This window comes from Saccoglossus kowalevskii, chromosome 11 (genome assembly GCF_978046115.1).
Source record: "Saccoglossus kowalevskii chromosome 11, keSacKowa6.1, whole genome shotgun sequence".
Classification (NCBI taxonomy): domain Eukaryota; kingdom Metazoa; phylum Hemichordata; class Enteropneusta; family Harrimaniidae; genus Saccoglossus; species Saccoglossus kowalevskii.
The window spans coordinates 31,069,408-31,090,097 of record NC_140651.1 but is presented as its reverse complement, the minus strand read 5'-3'; the positions used below and the strand labels follow the sequence as shown (position 1 = coordinate 31,090,097).

At 32.2% G+C, this 20,690-nt stretch overlaps 1 protein-coding gene across 1 annotated transcript in view; it reads left to right on the top strand.

The window, feature by feature from the left end:
• LOC100373327 (protein mono-ADP-ribosyltransferase PARP4-like) overlaps nt 1-20,690 on the top strand; it is a 209,758-nt gene that overhangs the window by 27,214 nt on the left and 161,854 nt on the right. Inside the window, exons 14-28 of the mRNA XM_085505344.1 lie at nt 8,088-8,310; nt 8,904-9,037; nt 9,405-9,623; nt 10,397-10,602; nt 11,012-11,093; nt 11,413-11,550; nt 13,543-13,726; nt 14,554-14,815; nt 15,438-15,537; nt 16,064-16,234; nt 16,453-16,533; nt 17,390-17,572; nt 17,795-17,908; nt 18,472-18,621; nt 20,450-20,534. Of these exons, the coding sequence (XP_085361470.1) occupies nt 8,088-8,310; nt 8,904-9,037; nt 9,405-9,623; nt 10,397-10,602; nt 11,012-11,093; nt 11,413-11,550; nt 13,543-13,726; nt 14,554-14,815; nt 15,438-15,537; nt 16,064-16,234; nt 16,453-16,533; nt 17,390-17,572; nt 17,795-17,908; nt 18,472-18,621; nt 20,450-20,534 (2,332 nt within the window). The remainder of the gene's footprint in view (nt 1-8,087; nt 8,311-8,903; nt 9,038-9,404; nt 9,624-10,396; nt 10,603-11,011; nt 11,094-11,412; nt 11,551-13,542; nt 13,727-14,553; nt 14,816-15,437; nt 15,538-16,063; nt 16,235-16,452; nt 16,534-17,389; nt 17,573-17,794; nt 17,909-18,471; nt 18,622-20,449; nt 20,535-20,690) is intronic.

Below are 20,690 nucleotides of genomic sequence, written 5' to 3'. Positions count from 1 at the left end.
TCAGATCACAAATATCAGATTTTATGGTTAAATTAGGGGTTTAAATCACAAATATCAGATTTTATGGTTAAATTAGGGGCTCAGATCACAAATATCAGATTTTATGGTTAAATTAGGGGCTCAGATCACAAATATCAGATTTTATGGTTAAATTAGGGGCTTAGATCACAAATATCAGATTTTATGGTTAAATTAGGGGCTCAGATCACAAATATCAGATTTTATGGTTAAATTAGGGGCTCGGATCACAAATATCAGATTTTATGGTTAAATTAGGGGCTCAGATCACAAATATCAGATTTTATGGTTAAATTAGGGGCTCAGATCACAAATATCAGATTTTATGGTTAAATTAGGGGCTCAGATCTCAAATATCAGATTTTATGGTTCAATTAGGGGTTCAGATCACAAATATCAAATTTTATGGTTAAATTAGAGGCTCAGATCACAAATATCAGATTTTATGGTTAAATTAGGGGTTCAGATCACAAATATCAGATTTTATGGTTAAATTAGGGGCTCAGATCACAAATATCAGATTTTATGGTTAAATTTAGGGGCTCAGATCACAAATATCAGATTTTATGGTTAAATTAGGGGCTCAGATCACAAATATCAGATTTTATGGTTAAATTAGGGACTCAGATCACAAATATCGAATTTTATGGTTAAATTAGGGGCTCAGATCACAAATATCAGATTTTATGGTTTAATTAGGGGCTCAGATCACAAATATCAGATTTTATGGTTAAATTAGGGGTTCAAATCACAAATATCAAATTTTATGGTTAAATTAGGGGTTCAGATCACAAATATCAGATTTTATGGTTAAATTAGGGGTTCAAATCACAAATATCAGATTTTATGGTTAAATTAGGGATTCAGATCACAAATATAAGATTTTATGGTTAAATTAGGGGCTCAGATCACAAATATCAGATTTTATGGTTGAATTAGGGGCTCAGATCACAAATATAAGATTTTATGTTTAAATTAGGGGTTCAGATCACAAATATCGAATTTTATGGTTAAATTAGGGGCTCAGATCACAAATATCGAATTTTATGGTTAAATTAGTGGTTCAGATCACAAATATCAAATTTTATGGTTAAATTAGGGGTTCAGATCACAAATATCAGATTTTATGGTTAAATTAGGGGTTCAAATCACAAATATCAAATTTTATGGTTAAATTAGGGGTTCAGATCACAAATATCAGATTTTATGGTTAAATTAGGGGCTCAGATCACAAATATCAAATTTTGTGGTTAAATTAGGGGTTCAGATCACAAATATCAGATTTTATGGTTAAATTAGGGGCTCAGATCACAAATATCAGATTTTATGGTTGAATTAGGGGTTCAGATCACAAATATCAGATTTTATGGTTAAATTAGGGGCTCAGATCACAAATATCAGATTTTATGGTTAAATTAGGGGCTCAGATCACAAATATCAGATTTTATGGTTAAATTAGGGGTTCAGATCACAAATATCAGATTTTATGGTTAAATTAGGGGCTCAGGTCACAAATATCAGATTTTATGGTTAAATTAGAGGCTCAGATCACAAATATCAGATTTTATGGTTAAATTAGGGGCTCAGATCACAAATATCAGATTTTATGGTTAAATTTAGGGGCTCAGATCACAAATATCGAATTTTATGGTTAAATTAGGGGCTCAGATCACAAATATCAGATTTTATGGTTAAATTAAGGGCTCAGATCACAAATACCAGATTTTATGGTTAAATTTAGGGGCTCAGATCACAAATATTGAATTTTATGGTTAAATTAGGGGCTCAGATCACAAATATCAGATTTTATGGTTAAATTAGGGGCTCAGATCACAAATATCAGATTTTATGGTTAAATTAGGGGCTCAGATCACAAATATCAGATTTTATGGTTAAATTAGGGGCTTAAATCACAAATATCAGATTTTATGGTTAAATTAGGGGCTCAGATCACAAATATCAGATTTTATGGTTAAATTAGGGGCTCAGATCACAAATATAAAATTTCATGGTTAAATTAGGGGCTCAGATCACAAATATCAGATTTTATGGTTGAATTAGGGGCTCAGATCACAAATATCGAATTTTATGGTTAAATTAGGGGCTCAGATCACAAATATCAGATTTTATGGTTAAATTAGGGGTTCAGATCACAAATATCAGATTTTATGGTTAAATTAGGGGCTCAAATCACAAATATAAAATTTTATGGTTAAATTAGTGGCTCAGATCACAAATATCAGATTTTATGGTTGAATTAGTGGCTCAGATCACAAATATCAAATTTTATGGTTAAATTAGGGGCTCAGATCACAAATATCAGATTTTATGGTTAAATTAGGGGCTGAGATTACAAATATCAGATTTTATGGTTAAATTAGGGGCTCAGATCACAAATATCAAATTTTATGGTTAAATTAGGGGCTCAGATCACAAATATCAGATTTTATGGTTAAATTAGGGGCTCAGATCACAAATATCGAATTTTATGGTTAAACTAGTTGCTCAGATCACAAATATCAGATTTTATGGTTAAATTAGGGGCTCAGATCACAAATATCGAATTTTATGGTTAAACTAGGGGCTCAGATCACAAATATCAGATTTTATGGTTAAATTAGGGGTTCAGATCACAAATATCAGATTTTATGGTTTAATTAGGGGCTCAGATCACAAATATCAGATTTTATGGTTAAATTAGGGGTTCAAATCACAAATATCAAATTTTATGGTTAAATTAGGGGTTCAGATCACAAATATCAGATTTTATGGTTAAATTAGGGACTCAGATCACAAATATAAGATTTTATGGTTAAATTAGGGGCTCAGATCACAAATATCAGATTTTAGGGTTGAATTAGGGGCTCAGATCACAAATATCAGATTTTATGGTTAAATTAGGGGTTCAGATCACAAATATCGAATTTTATGGTTAAATTAGGGGCTCAGATCACAAATATCGAATTTTATGGTTAAATTAGGGGTTCAGATCACAAATATCAAATTTTATGGTTAAATTAGGGGTTCAGATTACAAATATCAGATTTTATGGTTAAATTAGGGGTTCAGATCACAAATATCAAATTTTATGGTTAAATTAGGGGTTCAGATCACAAATATCAGATTTTATGGTTAAATTAGGGGCTCAGATCACAAATATCAAATTTTATGGTTAAATTAGGGGTTCAGATCACAAATATAAGATTTTATGGTTAAATTAGGGGCTCAGATCACAAATATCAGATTTTATGGTTAAATTAGGGGCTCAGATCACAAATATACGACTTTATGGTTAAATTAGGGGTTCAGATCACAAATATCAGATTTTATGGTTAAATTAGGGGTTCAGATCACAAATATAAGATTTTATGGTTAAATTAGGGGCTGAGATCACAAATATCAGATTTTATGGTTAAATTAGGGTCTCAGATCACAAATATCAGATTTTATGGTTAAATTAGGGGCTCAGATCACAAATATCAGATTTTATGGTTAAATTAGGGGTTTAAATCACAAATATCAAATTTTATGGTTAAATTAGGGGCTCAGATCACAAATATCGAATTTTATGGTTAAACTAGTTGCTCAGATCACAAATATCAGATTTTATGGTTAAATTAGGGGCTCAGATCACAAATATCGAATTTTATGGTTAAACTAGGGGCTCAGATCACAAATATCAGATTTTATGGTTAAATTAGGGGTTCAGATCACAAATATCAGATTTTATGGTTTAATTAGGGGCTCAGATCACAAATATCAGATTTTATGGTTAAATTAGGGGTTCAAATCACAAATATCAAATTTTATGGTTAAATTAGGGGTTCAGATCACAAATATCAGATTTTATGGTTAAATTAGGGACTCAGATCACAAATATAAGATTTTATGGTTAAATTAGGGGCTCAGATCACAAATATCAGATTTTAGGGTTGAATTAGGGGCTCAGATCACAAATATCAGATTTTATGGTTAAATTAGGGGTTCAGATCACAAATATCGAATTTTATGGTTAAATTAGGGGCTCAGATCACAAATATCGAATTTTATGGTTAAATTAGGGGTTCAGATCACAAATATCAAATTTTATGGTTAAATTAGGGGTTCAGATTACAAATATCAGATTTTATGGTTAAATTAGGGGTTCAGATCACAAATATCAAATTTTATGGTTAAATTAGGGGTTCAGATCACAAATATCAGATTTTATGGTTAAATTAGGGGCTCAGATCACAAATATCAAATTTTATGGTTAAATTAGGGGTTCAGATCACAAATATAAGATTTTATGGTTAAATTAGGGGCTCAGATCACAAATATCAGATTTTATGGTTAAATTAGGGGCTCAGATCACAAATATACGACTTTATGGTTAAATTAGGGGTTCAGATCACAAATATCAGATTTTATGGTTAAATTAGGGGTTCAGATCACAAATATAAGATTTTATGGTTAAATTAGGGGCTGAGATCACAAATATCAGATTTTATGGTTAAATTAGGGGCTCAGATCACAAATATCAGATTTTATGGTTAAATTAGGGGCTCAGATCACAAATATCAGATTTTATGGTTAAATTAGGGGTTTAAATCACAAATATCAAATTTTATGGTTAAATTAGGGGCTCAGATCACAAATATCAGATTTTATGGTTAAATTAGGGGTTCAGATCACAAATATCAGATTTTATGGTTAAATTAGGGGCTCAGATCACAAATATCAAATTTTATGGTTAAATTAGGGGTTCAGATCACAAATATAAGATTTTATGGTTAAATTAGGGGCTCAGATCACAAATATCAGATTTTATGGTTAAATTAGGGGCTCAGATCACAAATATACGACTTTATGGTTAAATTAGGGGTTCAGATCACAAATATCAGATTTTATGGTTAAATTAGGGGTTCAGATCACAAATATAAGATTTTATGGTTAAATTAGGGGCTGAGATCACAAATATCAGATTTTATGGTTAAATTAGGGTCTCAGATCACAAATATCAGATTTTATGGTTAAATTAGGGGCTCAGATCACAAATATCAGATTTTATGGTTAAATTAGGGGTTTAAATCACAAATATCAAATTTTATGGTTAAATTAGGGGCTCAGATCACAAATATCGAATTTTATGGTTAAACTAGTTGCTCAGATCACAAATATCAGATTTTATGGTTAAATTAGGGGCTCAGATCACAAATATCGAATTTTATGGTTAAACTAGGGGCTCAGATCACAAATATCAGATTTTATGGTTAAATTAGGGGTTCAGATCACAAATATCAGATTTTATGGTTTAATTAGGGGCTCAGATCACAAATATCAGATTTTATGGTTAAATTAGGGGTTCAAATCACAAATATCAAATTTTATGGTTAAATTAGGGGTTCAGATCACAAATATCAGATTTTATGGTTAAATTAGGGACTCAGATCACAAATATAAGATTTTATGGTTAAATTAGGGGCTCAGATCACAAATATCAGATTTTAGGGTTGAATTAGGGGCTCAGATCACAAATATCAGATTTTATGGTTAAATTAGGGGTTCAGATCACAAATATCGAATTTTATGGTTAAATTAGGGGCTCAGATCACAAATATCGAATTTTATGGTTAAATTAGGGGTTCAGATCACAAATATCAAATTTTATGGTTAAATTAGGGGTTCAGATTACAAATATCAGATTTTATGGTTAAATTAGGGGTTCAGATCACAAATATCAAATTTTATGGTTAAATTAGGGGTTCAGATCACAAATATCAGATTTTATGGTTAAATTAGGGGCTCAGATCACAAATATCAAATTTTATGGTTAAATTAGGGGTTCAGATCACAAATATAAGATTTTATGGTTAAATTAGGGGCTCAGATCACAAATATCAGATTTTATGGTTAAATTAGGGGCTCAGATCACAAATATACGACTTTATGGTTAAATTAGGGGTTCAGATCACAAATATCAGATTTTATGGTTAAATTAGGGGTTCAGATCACAAATATAAGATTTTATGGTTAAATTAGGGGCTGAGATCACAAATATCAGATTTTATGGTTAAATTAGGGGCTCAGATCACAAATATCAGATTTTATGGTTAAATTAGGGGCTCAGATCACAAATATCAGATTTTATGGTTAAATTAGGGGTTTAAATCACAAATATCAAATTTTATGGTTAAATTAGGGGCTCAGATCACAAATATCAGATTTTATGGTTAAATTAGGGGCTCAGATCACAAATATCAGATTTTATGGTTAAATTAGGGGTTCAAATCACAAATATCAGATTTTATGGTTCAATTAGGGGTTCAAATCACAAATATCAAATTTTATGGTTAAATTAGGGGTTCAAATCACAAATATCAGATTTTATGGTTAAATTAGGGGCTCAGATCACAAATATCGAATTTTATGGTTAAATTAGGGGTTCAGATCACAAATATCAAATTTTATGGTTAAATTAGGGGTTCAGATTACAAATATCAGATTTTATGGTTAAATTAGGGGTTCAGATCACAAATATCAAATTTTATGGTTAAATTAGGGGTTCAGATCACAAATATCAGATTTTATGGTTAAATTAGGGGCTCAGATCACAAATATCAAATTTTATGGTTAAATTAGGGGTTCAGATCACAAATATAAGATTTTATGGTTAAATTAGGGGCTCAGATCACAAATATACGACTTTATGGTTAAATTAGGGGTTCAGATCACAAATATCAGATTTTATGGTTAAATTAGGGGTTCAGATCACAAATATAAGATTTTATGGTTAAATTAGGGGCTGAGATCACAAATATCAGATTTTATGGTTAAATTAGGGGCTGAGATCACAAATATCAGATTTTATGGTTAAATTAGGGGCTCAGATCACAAATATCAGATTTTATGGTTAAATTAGGGGTTTAAATCACAAATATCAAATTTTATGGTTAAATTAGGGGCTCAGATCACAAATATCAGATTTTATGGTTAAATTAGGGGCTCAGATCACAAATATCAGATTTTATGGTTAAATTAGGGGTTCAAATCACAAATATCAGATTTTATGGTTCAATTAGGGGTTCAAATCACAAATATCAAATTTTATGGTTAAATTAGGGGTTCAAATCACAAATATCAGATTTTATGGTTAAATTAGGGGTTCAAATCACATATATCAGATTTTATGGTTAAATTAGGGGCTCAGATCACAAATATCAGATTTTATGGTTAAATTAGGGGTTCAAATCACAAATATCAGATTTTATGGTTAAATTAGGGGCTCAGATCACAAATATCAGATTTTATGGTTAAATTAGGGGCTCAGATCACAAATATCAGATTTTATGGTTAAATTAGGGGCTCAGATCACAAATATCAAATTTTATGGTTAAATTAGGGGCTCAGATCACAAATATCAGATTTTATGGTTAAATTAGGGGCTCAGATCACAAATATAAGATTTAATGGTTAAAATAGGGGCTCAGATCCCAAATATCAGATTTTAAAGGCTGGTAGTCATCATGCCACGCATGTACAAGATATATGGATCTCGTATAAACAAAGATGGTGACTTTTACTGTTGTGCAGATCAACGAGTACAAACTGAGCAGTTACTTTAATTAGATATTTTTAGGTGATTGGGGTATTGAAGGGGTCACCGGCGGTAATTGGTGCAAGCCGCACCCAGGTCAAACTTCATACTTGAGATTTCTATTAGAAGAGCGCATTGGATTGTGGGAAAATCTATGTTTATCAACACAAATGTCTCACATGCGCAGCACAACGACCATCGCCCTTTAAGTAAAGATTAGAGAGTCCTAGATGCTGAATAAAATTCAATATTATATATCTGTTGGGCTATCGTCTTTTGCTTAGGTGTGTTGGTGATAGTAGACGTGTCACAAACCATCCTACAAGAAATGATAAGTCAATTATGCTATGCAATGACTTTTTGTGATGTATATAAGCATCAGATGTAGTATTTATTGAAACTATTGTACTGATCGATTTCAGTGATTTTAATACAGTTTCAGACAACATGGCCGAACGTCAAATTTACATAATGTTTGTATTTTTGCAAAAAGGATGATGAATATGTGGTATACAACACGAATCAACAAAGGATCCGCTATCTGGTTGAGTTCACTCTTCCCAGCGACACTGTGAAATCATTATCTAGCAGATCAGTTACTTTTGGAGTAACTGATGACTCCTCATCAGAATCCTCAAGTGATGACAGCAGTTCTGATTTCTCTTCAAGTGATGATAGTACTGAAGATCTCAGTGATGTCGTAAATGATCTTGTTTGTATGTTCACTTTTATTTTTAGTTCTAGTACTTTTATAAGCTTTCATCTTTATATTTTTTCCCCAGTAAATTTTGCAAATATTTCACAATATTTTCAGATTACTATTTGGATAGAAAGTGTGATTAATAGTTGGGTTGCACATGTTAATAAACAAACAATTCGTCAACCGACCTAGGACTATGAGAGCGCTATATCACACAAACCCATCTAGAACTACGAGGGCGATATCACAGGGGACCGACTGAAACCCTCTAACATACTTTATTAAACACATATTATAGTTTGGATTTCATCCATCTTGTGTAGTTTCTTGTCAGGCTTTGATGGATTTAGCAAAACTTAATAGTTATTTCTAGATTGTTTGTAGACTATTTCTCAGACATGCCTTGATCTGATTTCATTAAATCCCAGTCTCTTCATCATCACTGCACGGTGTTAAACACAAAATGAAACAAGAACGGATTACCAATGCATTTAGTTTTGTCCCTGAGCTGAAAAATCACCTGCATAGTCTTTCCATTATCACCATGGTTACCAGCACTTATACTTATGTCTCCATCATCATTGTTGATTGTTGTTTTTTCCATTTTAGTTGAATTGAATGATGTACATTGCATTTCTGATCCAATGAGCAAAGTGAAACCAGGTTTGGTATCAACGAGTGACAGCCCAGTACCTTTGAAATCTGTCAATGTTAGGGCACGAATTATGGACCTTGTAGCGCAGGTAAACAGACATGCATCATCAGTGATAGTTTGTAGTCTTCTAGAAAAAATCAATGACACTTATGATAGTTACATGTAGTGTCAATCAAGTTGGTTAAAATTAGCATCTCAGTGACATATGACCATCGCACATATAAAGTTATGACGCTCAACACGAGTATCATATGAATAAAAAAGATAGGCAACTATAATCATAACACATTTAAATCAAGAAAAATAAATGCAATGTGAAATGTCACACTTGCTTCAACCCATTACCAACTTTCTTTCCTTTTACAGTAGTTATCACAACTATTGCCATTAACTGATAGAAACATTGTATTTCTAAAGATGAAATAAATTTATTATTGTTACATTTTGTTCTAAAGGTTATAGTATTACAGGCTTACACCAATGAAAACAGTGTAGCTATAGAGGCCAAGTATGTGTTTCCATTAGACACCATGGCTGCTGTGGTAGGGTTTGAAGCATTTATCAATGGTAAACATATCATAGGAGAAGTCAAGGAGAAAGAGACGGCACACAGAGAATACAAAGAAGCCATTAGTGAAGGACATGGGGCATATTTGATGGATGAGGAAACACCTGTAAGTGGTTTTGCTTTTTACATCAAGGATAGATCAGCAATTACCAATAGAATTATGTTTGTTGTGTAAAAAAATACTGGCCATCAGTAACATGTAATTTTGTTAACATTGGTATGATTCATGAATGTATTTGCCTGTATCTAAGCTTTCAGATTTCAGATTCAGGTTGTAATAGTAGCATGCTTAGTAAGTCTTAGAGAATGTCTGAATCACATCTGTTGCCTCTTTAATAATGTTCACAATTTGGTGTTTACATAGAAATGTTTTGACTTGCCCTGATTTGGGAATCATGTACTTTCGATTCAGATTATGTCAGTTTCAGAGTACATCAAGTCTACCATTTTGTTTTAGTGAAGCAAAATTCATTTATCATTGTATTTTATGTAAATTGCATCACCATTCAAGAGCAATCTTAATGTCTATAAAACTGAAGCTGGAACACTGAAATCACTGTATGAAAAAAAAACGTACATAAAAACAGCTCATCCTAAATATTACTTTGAAAATTTAAGATTTTTGGAGCCAGGAATTATTTATTTTTAGTTGCTTGGTGCAAAACTGTGTGTGCAACATGCTGTGGCTAGACACATCAACAACCTACATAATGCCAACACAAACAAAATTTTAATATATGTAACAACACTTTTTTTTAATCACTTTTTTTTAGAATAGCATTTGACTGTGTTCTATTAAAAAACATAATGTCAATAAGTTATTATTTTGAACTATTAACCGACATACATGTAACACCTATATACATACTTTGATTACAGGATGTATTCACAGTCAGTGTGGGTAATCTACCACCTAAGGCTAGTGTACTTATTAAAATAACCTACGTCACAGAGTTGTCAGTGGATGGCGAAAAGATCTTGTTTTTTCTTCCTGGTAGTGTTGCACCATGGACCAAAGACACTGCATTGTCTCAAGAAATACAGAAAGATGTCAAGACTGTTAAAGTTGATAAAGTTGGTCATGGGTAAATATTGCAATCTCATACTTTAATCTAATATATATGGTCTGAATTTATGTAAAATATTTTCTAATTTAAATTATTATTTCACCTTCTATTTGAATTTCAAGGGTATTTTGCAGCATTATCTAACAGCATGATGAGGTGACAATGAAAAACAAATTTAATCTATCCACACATTGGTTGTGACAAATCATTTGTATGCCATGGGTCTTTAATGTGACAGACCCATTCGTGTGACATTGGTCTTTGTGACAATGTCATGGGCCATTTATTTGACAAACCCATCCATATAACATGGGCCTTTAATGTGACAAACAAAACCCTCCGTGCATGGCAAACTGAACCACAAGATAATGTAACAAATCGATTTAATGTGTTCACACATGTACAAGTGTATTATTTTATGCTACAGTAGTGTGAGTGTACAAGCTTCAATTGAGATGCCTTTTGATATCAGGAATCTGGAATCTCCTACACATGAAATCAACATCAAGGTAATGTTGTATATTAAAAATCACACCATTTTCTGCCAATATTTAGTTTTAACATTATTTCAAAATTTTGAATTTTTCAATGTTTTGTTTATTTTATATTGTAATTTCAATTAACTACAAGTATGGATCAATTTTTTGCAAAATCTGGAAAATTATGCAAATGTTTTGGCATTGTTAAAGTTTACAACGTCTGAATGTTTTCTGAATGTCGATTTGAAACCATTTCTCAGAAATGCCTGTTACAGTTAATATTATCTAAATCAGTCACTTGGCACCAAAAAATCTGAAAAAAGTGATCTAAATATTGATCTGTTTACAGCGTACTGCAACTAAAGCTGTGGTGGAATTAGTGAAGGATTCTGTACTTGGTGATAGTTTCCAGTTGCTGATTGGTTTAGCAGAGATACATGTACCAAGAATGTGGGTGGAAAAACATCCAGATAAACAAGATAGTCAGGTAATAACCAGATTGATTTGCTGGAATGTAGTAAGAAGGAAATCATATTCTGTTACTATTATGTGAAACTATAACCAATGTATGTCTTGAAATTGCTTTGTAAGCAAAAAGAAATTTGATGGCTTGCGAATATGAAACATTGACTTGGCTAATCTAAATCTAATTCACCATGGTGATGGTTTAGGTAAGCCCTGAATCTGTTTGAAAAAGTGTGAATAATGAAAAAATTCGACTATTTATTACCACCCTGCTCAGTCTTATGTGCAAAATGGATGAACAGCGTTATGTATTATTAGTACAAAGTCAAAAATAGGGACTTACGTTTTGGTTTCTGTGCACACTTCAATCATCATTTATAAGATATGTCTTGATCAATTTTTTAAAGACATTAAGTCATAATACTAGGTACACATATATGCACATGTATTTTTTGATTTTGTTCACCTTCGAATTGTTGGCCATTTTTCCCAGATAACCCTTAAAATCAACAGTTGCGAATATCATCAACCATTTCTCAGACATGCCTTGACAAATTTCATTCAAACTTGGCATTGACATCACTCATGGTGGCTATGATGCTTGTCATTTTGTATCATGATTTGATTCATTATGGCCGACTGGTGGCCATTTTTTTTTTTTTTTTTACAAGTGTTCAGCCTGCTTCTTAAGTATTTTTTTGTAGATTTGACCAAAATCTATACAAATTCAAGACATAATGAGTTGAATGTTGACTTCCATTTTTGAACAACAACAAACAAAATCACAATATTTGAACCGTTTCCCAGGAATACCTGTGTCAATTTCATTCTAACTTGATATGAACATCACTCATGATGGGTTAGTGATTCAGATTCAGATCAGTTTGTTTTGTGATTTTATTTTGTCGAGCGGAGCTTATCATATGAGTGATTGTCCATCGACGTTGTCCGTCGTCCGTGTCAATGTTTTACTTTTTCAACTTCTTCTTGAAAACTACTAACCTGAATGCTTTGATACTTGGTGTATATGTACCTTGGGTAGACCTCTCTTAGGTTTGTTCAATTCATGTTGATAAAAACCGCAAGTCCAATTGCTTTGATATTACATATATAGATACTACATGTGGACCTCTCTCAGATTTGTTCATTTTGTGATGATATCTTTAATTCTCTAATTTTGATGAATATTTTTGTCATTTTTGGTAAAAAGTAATATTTTCGACTTCTTGTTGAAAACCGCAAGTCCAATTGTTTTGATATTACATAAATAGGTACTACATGTGGACCTCTCTCAGGTTTGTTCATTTTGTAATAATATCTTTAATGCTCTAACTTTGGTGAATATTTTTGTCATTTTTGGTAAAAAGTGATATTTTCGACTTGTTAAAAACCAAAAGTTCAATTGCTTTGATATTACTATATAGATACTACATGTAGACCTTTCTTAGATTTGTTCATTTCGTGATGATATCTTCAATTCTCTAATTTGGTGAATATTTTGGTCATTTTTGGTAGAAAGTGATATTTTCGACTTCTTGTTAAAAACTGTAAGTCCCATTGCTTTGATACTATACATATTGTTCATTTTCTAATGATATCTTCAGTTCTTTAATTGAAATGTGCATTGTTAACAGCTATCTCAACCAAGAGGCTGCTTATATTTTAATTTGATGACTTTTGACTGGTGGTGATTGCCCCTTATGTCATAAATCATTTCTCAAGGCATGGCGGGGCCAATGTCATTCATACAAAATGTACCGGTACTTGAGGTTTTGTGTCATTATTTTATTATAAAACTGATTTTGCAATTTTGTATTATTTGAGAATAATCTTATTCTTATTCGTTGTTACTTTGACCGGAACAAAATCTGGATAAAATGCTATTTAAACAAACTGAATACTCCTCCAACATTTAATTATGAACTACCCGGTACATATAACTTTCATTGTTTGTAATTGACACATTTCTAAAAACTAAACTGGGACTGTTCTATTCTATTCCATTCTATTCTAGGCATGCATGTTGACATTCTATCCAGAGTTTGAGGCTGATAGTGTAGCTGACTGTGAAGTGATATTTCTAGTAGATTTATCTAACTCAATGAAAAGTTGTAGTTTAGAAGCCCAGAAAGTCATTATGTTGTGTGTTCTGAATTTACCGGACACTTATAGATTTAATATTGTGGTATTTGGAACAGGTAAGCAATACTTCTTAGTGATTTCAAATTTGTTTGTGGTGGTTGGGGTGGATAGGGTGGATGGGTTGTATGTGATCTCATAAAATAATTGATCACTTAGCTGTGCTGTCAATTCAATATGAACAATGTTTATAATGAAGTTAGGTGGTCATGTACTTAACCACCAAACTAATTTCTTGGGTCTATGTGTTGTTTATGGTTTTCTGGATGTGTATTATTTGACTTGATCACAGTGTGCCCTCCAAGATGATATGATGCGCCACTGATGTGTTATGATGCATATATTTTTGTTTATTCACTGACATGTCATTGATGCAACAGAATATTATACATTGATATAGTGATCAAGAAAAACATCCTGCTATAGTTATGAATTTTGTAATTTAAGAAATTCATATTTTACTAACAAAATAAGTGTAAAAATGAAGGAGTTCAGGAGCCACAGCATTTCTCTTTGTGCCTCAAGTCACATAATATTTTATTTTGAAGACCGATCTTTTCGGCAGTCAACAAACTGACTACTATTAACTTGATTATGGGAGATTCCATTTTGATTGGGGATCCTTACAAAATCAGTTTTGTTAACCTTTTCACCACCAGACTTTCTTACCTAATTTTTTCTGCACTTTTTTCTTATATTCTTCAATAGTTTTGAGTCAACAGACAATATTTCAGTAAATGTTCAGTTTTTACTCAAAAAATTTGGCTATTTTTGTGATGTGATGAAAAGAGGAAACTGGAGTTGAAAAGGTTTAAAGGTGTACACCTTGACGATCACAATTTTCATAAAGAACAATATTTCTTTTCTTTTGTTTTCTCATTACAAGCATATGATGAGTTATTTCCAAGCAGTCGTCTTAAAAGCAAGTCAACATTGAGAGCTGCTAAAGATTTTGCAGCTAGATGTTTTGCCAATATGGGCAATACAGAAGCATGGAGACCATTACATTCATTCTATTGCCTCAGACCTTCTCAAGGTGTAAGGAACGTCTTCTTGATATCAGATGGACATATTAATAACCAGGAATCCACCATTGAGGATGTTCGAAAGAACTGTCAGCACACCAGAGTTTTCACATTTGGTGTCAGGTATGATTTCATCAATGAAACTAATTTAAAACAAATTTAGTTTAATATGTTTAGGAAAAAATGTTGCCATCTTGCTCAATGATTTTCCTGCCAATTGAATCAAAAGATAAACTGTAATAACATTTTGTATTTTTTTTTATTTCAAAATTTTCACAAACATTTGGTACTAGGAAAAAAATAGAGTTGACAGTAACTTTTAAACTGTACATGTTGCAGTGTTAATTTGCAAACAAAGAACACTTAAGAAGGCTTTATCACTCAGGACTTATAATTTATTATTTTTGTGTTGTTTGTGTTTTCATCAATTTCAATGAAAATTACATCCTATCATTTAAACATACATAAATATAACATTCAACAGTAATTGTACCTTGGCAATTTAAGTTGTGCAAAAAATGCCAAGAAACCAGATTTGAAAAGCAAATGTTTTGTTTACAAATACATATGTTTACATTTCTGCTTCAAACATGACATAATTATGCTGCATACTGTACATGTAGTTTGGTTTAATTTAGTTTCAGACCTTTATTCTTATAAATCATGCTTCTGTGTGAGATCTTGCAGTATATCATGCAGGGTGATGAATAACATGGCTGTACATTCTGATCTTTGACCTTTCTAGTTGCACTGCTAATCACCATATTCTGCAGTCAATGGCTAGAGTTGGTGCTGGTGCCTATGAGTATTTTGACAGTAAAACCAAATCTAAATGGGAGAGAAAGGTAAGCAAGACCAGAAGTTGAAGAATAAGAAATTGGTCTATTGGACTGGTTGGCGAATAAAAGTGCATGATCTAATTGATGAGATACCTTCCCCGAGATAGATAAAATTTAAACGTATCATATGAAATAAAATTGTCATTCTTGGCTCATCATGATAGAACTTCAGCAACTTTGAACTCTACCCTGTTTGGTTATTTAGTAAAATTTTTTCTACATTTGTCAACTACTTATTCGAGTTCATGTTGTCACAGCAACCCAGACCACCTACTTGATTGTACAAAGAATCATTGAAATGTATATTATTCAGCTGAAAATTAATTACTAAGCAGGTTAGGTGATTCATGTGGATCCCGAGCCATAAAGCACAGTATCAGTGACATTTCACAAAATTTTGTTTTTTAATAAATGCTCGAAAATCCTAATATTGCAGAAATTGTGGAAATTAAATGGTTTACAGTCAGTAAATTTAGTAGAGCATTACTCCAAATGTAAAAACAATACTTATCTTATAGTATTTGGCTTTCAGGTCAAGTCACAGATTTCCAAAGCTGCACAGCCAGTTCTGACCTCAGTCAATGTGGAATGGCAGCAGTTTGATTCAAATTCACCAATACCAGTACAGGCACCCAGTCATATTGTGTCATTATTCAGTGGTTCCAGACAAGTAGTATATGGGTTTGTACCGCACTGCACACAGGTAAATGTTCTGTTATCTGTTTTGACAGCAAACTTTCTGTACTTTTTTCTTGTATTCTTCAATATTTCTAGAAATGAACCTTAATTTTGGAGCCAACAGACAAAATTTTATTCAATTTTTAGTTTTTACTAAAAAAAAGTTTTGTCACAAACTGCTGAAGGAAAGTGCAGACTATAAACATACATATTCATTCAATTTATTTGTTTGTTTGTTGCCAGGCAACACTGAAAGCTGAAATAGATGACCACTTTGTGTCAACAATGGTCTCTACTGCAGATCTCAATATCACTGAGGGCAAGGTATGAAATGTCTTTAGTTTTTGCAATCACTCTTATCACAATTTTTAGCAGTCTGAATAAGATTAATAGCCTCTTCCCTGTTTAATTAATGATATATGAGCATTGTAATCACTAGACCCATGAATAATTAATGATATATGAGCATTGTAATCACTAGACCCATGAATAATTAATGATATATGAGCATTGTAATCACTAGACCCATGAATAATTAATGATATATGAGCATTGTAATCACTAGACCCATGAATAATTAATGATATATGAGCATTGTAATCACTAGACCCATGAATAATTAATGATATATGAGCATTGTAATCACTAGACCCATGAATAATTAATGATATATGAGCATTGTAATCACTAGACCCATGAATAATTAATGATATATGAGCATTGTAATCACTAGACCCCTGAATAATTAATGATATATGAGCATTGTAATCACTAGACCCATGAATAATTAATGATATATGAGCATTGTAATCACTAGACCCATGAATAATTAATGATATATGAGCATTGTAATCACTAGACCCATGAATAATTATTGGCAGACAGCTACTTCATTATTAGTTCAATTTTTTGAAATTTAAAATTTACTGAGGAAAATTACTCTCTCAGTAGATTTTGTGACCAATAATGAATGAACTATTGCAATGTTTCACAAAAGTTCAAACATATACATGTTACATTTCGAGTTGTACATGGCCACAAGATCAGGGAGTTTGTGCAAACCATTCAATTTATGATTTATGAGGGTGGGGGTGGGGGGTGGGGGGTTAGTATGGATGTGAAGTTTGTATTTTTTTTCTGTGTGATGTTTAATCTCATTTCCAATATATGTTTGTCCAAGATTCTTCACCAGTTGACTGCACGTGCCATCATTAGAGACTGGGAAGATGGGACATTGGACATAGATCGGACTGAGCATGAGGTGAAGAAAACTGAACAGAAAGATTACATTATCAACATTAGTAAAGAGTTCTCTATTGTCACACAGTTTACAAGTTTTGTGGCCATTGAAAAGAGAGAAAAGGTATGTTTTATTGAGTTAATTTGGTTGGAAGGATGCTTTTTGGGATGATATCCTTCTGGTGCATTGTGGGCTTCCTAGAAGGATGCATTACAGGATTATAGCTTTCTGGTGCATTGTGGGTCTTGAAAGATTGCATTGTGTGATAATGGCTTAGAATAATGCATTGTGGGATTTCAGAAGTTCAAAGTATAAACTCACTTTATAAATAATTTGCTTTATCAGGAGGAAGATCTCAGCCCACAAGGTCCCAGCATTGAAGAATTGGTTGCTAAGGAGGATGTTGACATCCTTATGTATGTAGGATGGGAAGAAGGGAAGAAAGATAAAGAAATTAAGGTAAGAACAGAGTTGAAATAAAATGAAGTTTTGCTTTCAATTTTATAAATCCCAAATATCTGATAATTGTATGCAGTGCATTAATGCACTGACCTTGAAATATCACTGTCAATGTTTTATTATTATAGTCATTTTCATGAAGGTCACATACTTTTATTGGTATTAAAATCAAAAATGAATTTCAGCACAGTTTCCTAGACTTGGCAATTAGTTTCAGCCACTTAAATACAACTTTCCTGTTAGAAAGAAAATTATACATTAAAATGCCCAAACTGTGTTGTTTATGATGTAGTCATAGCAACAATAGTACCAGAATGTGTGATACTTAGGTGTCATGAAGAACATTCACAATTAGAACAAGTCATGACCACCTTAAAGGACCCTTTTGAAATGTTCACTCCTGAAATGTGATTTATCTAATAATTCATCTGGTTGAATGGTCTTTTGTGATCAGTTTGTTTTCTATATTTCAAAATTGTGCAATTCAACAATAATAATTTATGGCAGTTTCCATGCAGTCCATTGTTTAGCACCTTTCCCTAAATTTGACATTTCCTCTATAGCTGAGTGGAGAAGAACAGATAAAACAGTTATTGGATGGTGCAAAAAAAGATGAAACTCTGTCTAACATTCTGAAAGCTGAGAGGAGTTACCAGCAAGCATACGAAGTAGCAACTAAAGAGTTATCTGCATCTCATCCACTGAGAATCTTGGTAAGATTTCACTATATTTACCTATTGCATCATTTGAGTGCTCTCCAATGATTGATTTGTTGATTTGTTGTCATGACAACCATGATATTCAAGTCTGTGGAATTTGTTTCCTATTAAAGCATAAAGTGTATGACATGATACTAGAATTCACCTGTCTTCACATGAACTGAAATTCATGTTTTATGATCAATTCAACCACCATAAAAAAAAACTATATTATCTTGTTAAAAGGAAAAATTTAGTGAAATAAAAGTGAAGTGAACTCAACGAAATCAATTTACAAGTGTTTGTCACATGCCTCATTGACCTAACTCTGCCAGTGAATGAGATGTCCAGAAATTTCTTGAAACTTGGTGTACTTGGAGTGTGACGTACTGATAGTGGGTCTCACAGTGGACTTGGTGTGCTTGGAGTGTGACATACTGGTAGTTGGTCTCACAGTGGACTTGGTGTGCTTGGAGTGTGACGTACTGGTAGTGGGTCTCACAATGGACTTGGTGTGCTTGGAGTGTAAGCTGGCACTACCTAAAACACCTCTAAATGCAGACAGGAAATAGGGTATTCATTTTTAGGATTACAGTGTGTTACATTATACTAGCATAGTACAATCAATGTAATGATTACAGTATGTTACATTGTAGCATAGTCTAATTAATGGAATGATCACAGTGTATTACATTTGTAGCATAGTCCAATTAATGTCATGATTACAGTGTATTACATTGTAACATAGTCCAATTAATGGAATGATTACAGTGTATTACATTGTAGTATAGTCCAATTAATGGAATGGTAACAGTGTATTACATTGTAGCATAGTCCAATTAATGGAATGGTAACAGTGTATTACATTGTAGCATAGTCCAATTAATGGAATGATGACAGTGTATTACATTGTAGCATAGTCCAATTAATGTAATGATTACAGTGTATTACATTATAGTATAGTCCAATTAAAGGAATGATTACAGTGTGTTACATTGTAGCATATTCCAATTAATGTAATGATTACAGTGTATTACATTGTAGCATAGTCCAATTAATGGAATGATTAGTGCACTACATTGAAGCATAGTCCAATTAATGTAATGATTACAGTGTATTACATTGTAGCATAGTCCAATTAATGTAATGATTACAGTGTGTTACATTGTAGCATAGTCCAATTAATGTAATGATTACAGTGTATTACATTGTAGCATAGTCCAATTAATGGAATGATTACAGTGTATTACTTTGTAGCATAGTTCAATTAATGTAATGATTACAGTGTGTTACATTGTAGCATAGTCCAATTAATGTAATGATTACAGTGTATTACATTGTAGCATATTCCAATTAATGGAATGATTACAGTGTATTACATTGTAGCATAGTCCAATTAATGTAATGATTACAGTGTGTTACATTGTAGCATAGTCCAATTAATGTAATGATTACAGTGAGTTACATTGTAGCATAGTCCAATTAATGGAATGATTACAGTGTATTACATTGCAGCATAGTTCAATTAATGTAATGATTACAGTGTGTTACATTGTAGTATAGTCCAATTAATGTAATGATTACAGTGTGTTACATTGTAGTATAGTTCAATTAATGTAATGATTACAGTGTGTTACATTGTAGTATAGTCCAATTAATGGAATGGTTACAGTGTGTTGCATTATGGTATTTGATTCAATAAATTGAAACTTACAAATATGATTGATCTCCATGGCAACCTGCCTGTATATATGGTTATCAAAAGTCTGAGGGGAGACAAAATAAGAGTAATAAATTTCACTTGACTAAGCAATATTTAGGAGTAAGTTTTGTGTCCTTCTAGGCGGTGCATGAATTGACAAAATATTATTATCAAGTTCAAGGTGATAAGGAGAGAGCAAAAAACATTGCGCGCCCTGCAATTCAAGGTAAGAATTTTAGTATAGATTAGATTAGATTAGATAAGATTGGATTTTAGTGTTCATTTCTTTGAAGAGCATAGTGTAATGTAATGATCTCTTTGTTACCTATGTTCTTACAGCAGAGCATCAAATAGTGTGACATTCTTTTCAACTAATGTAGTG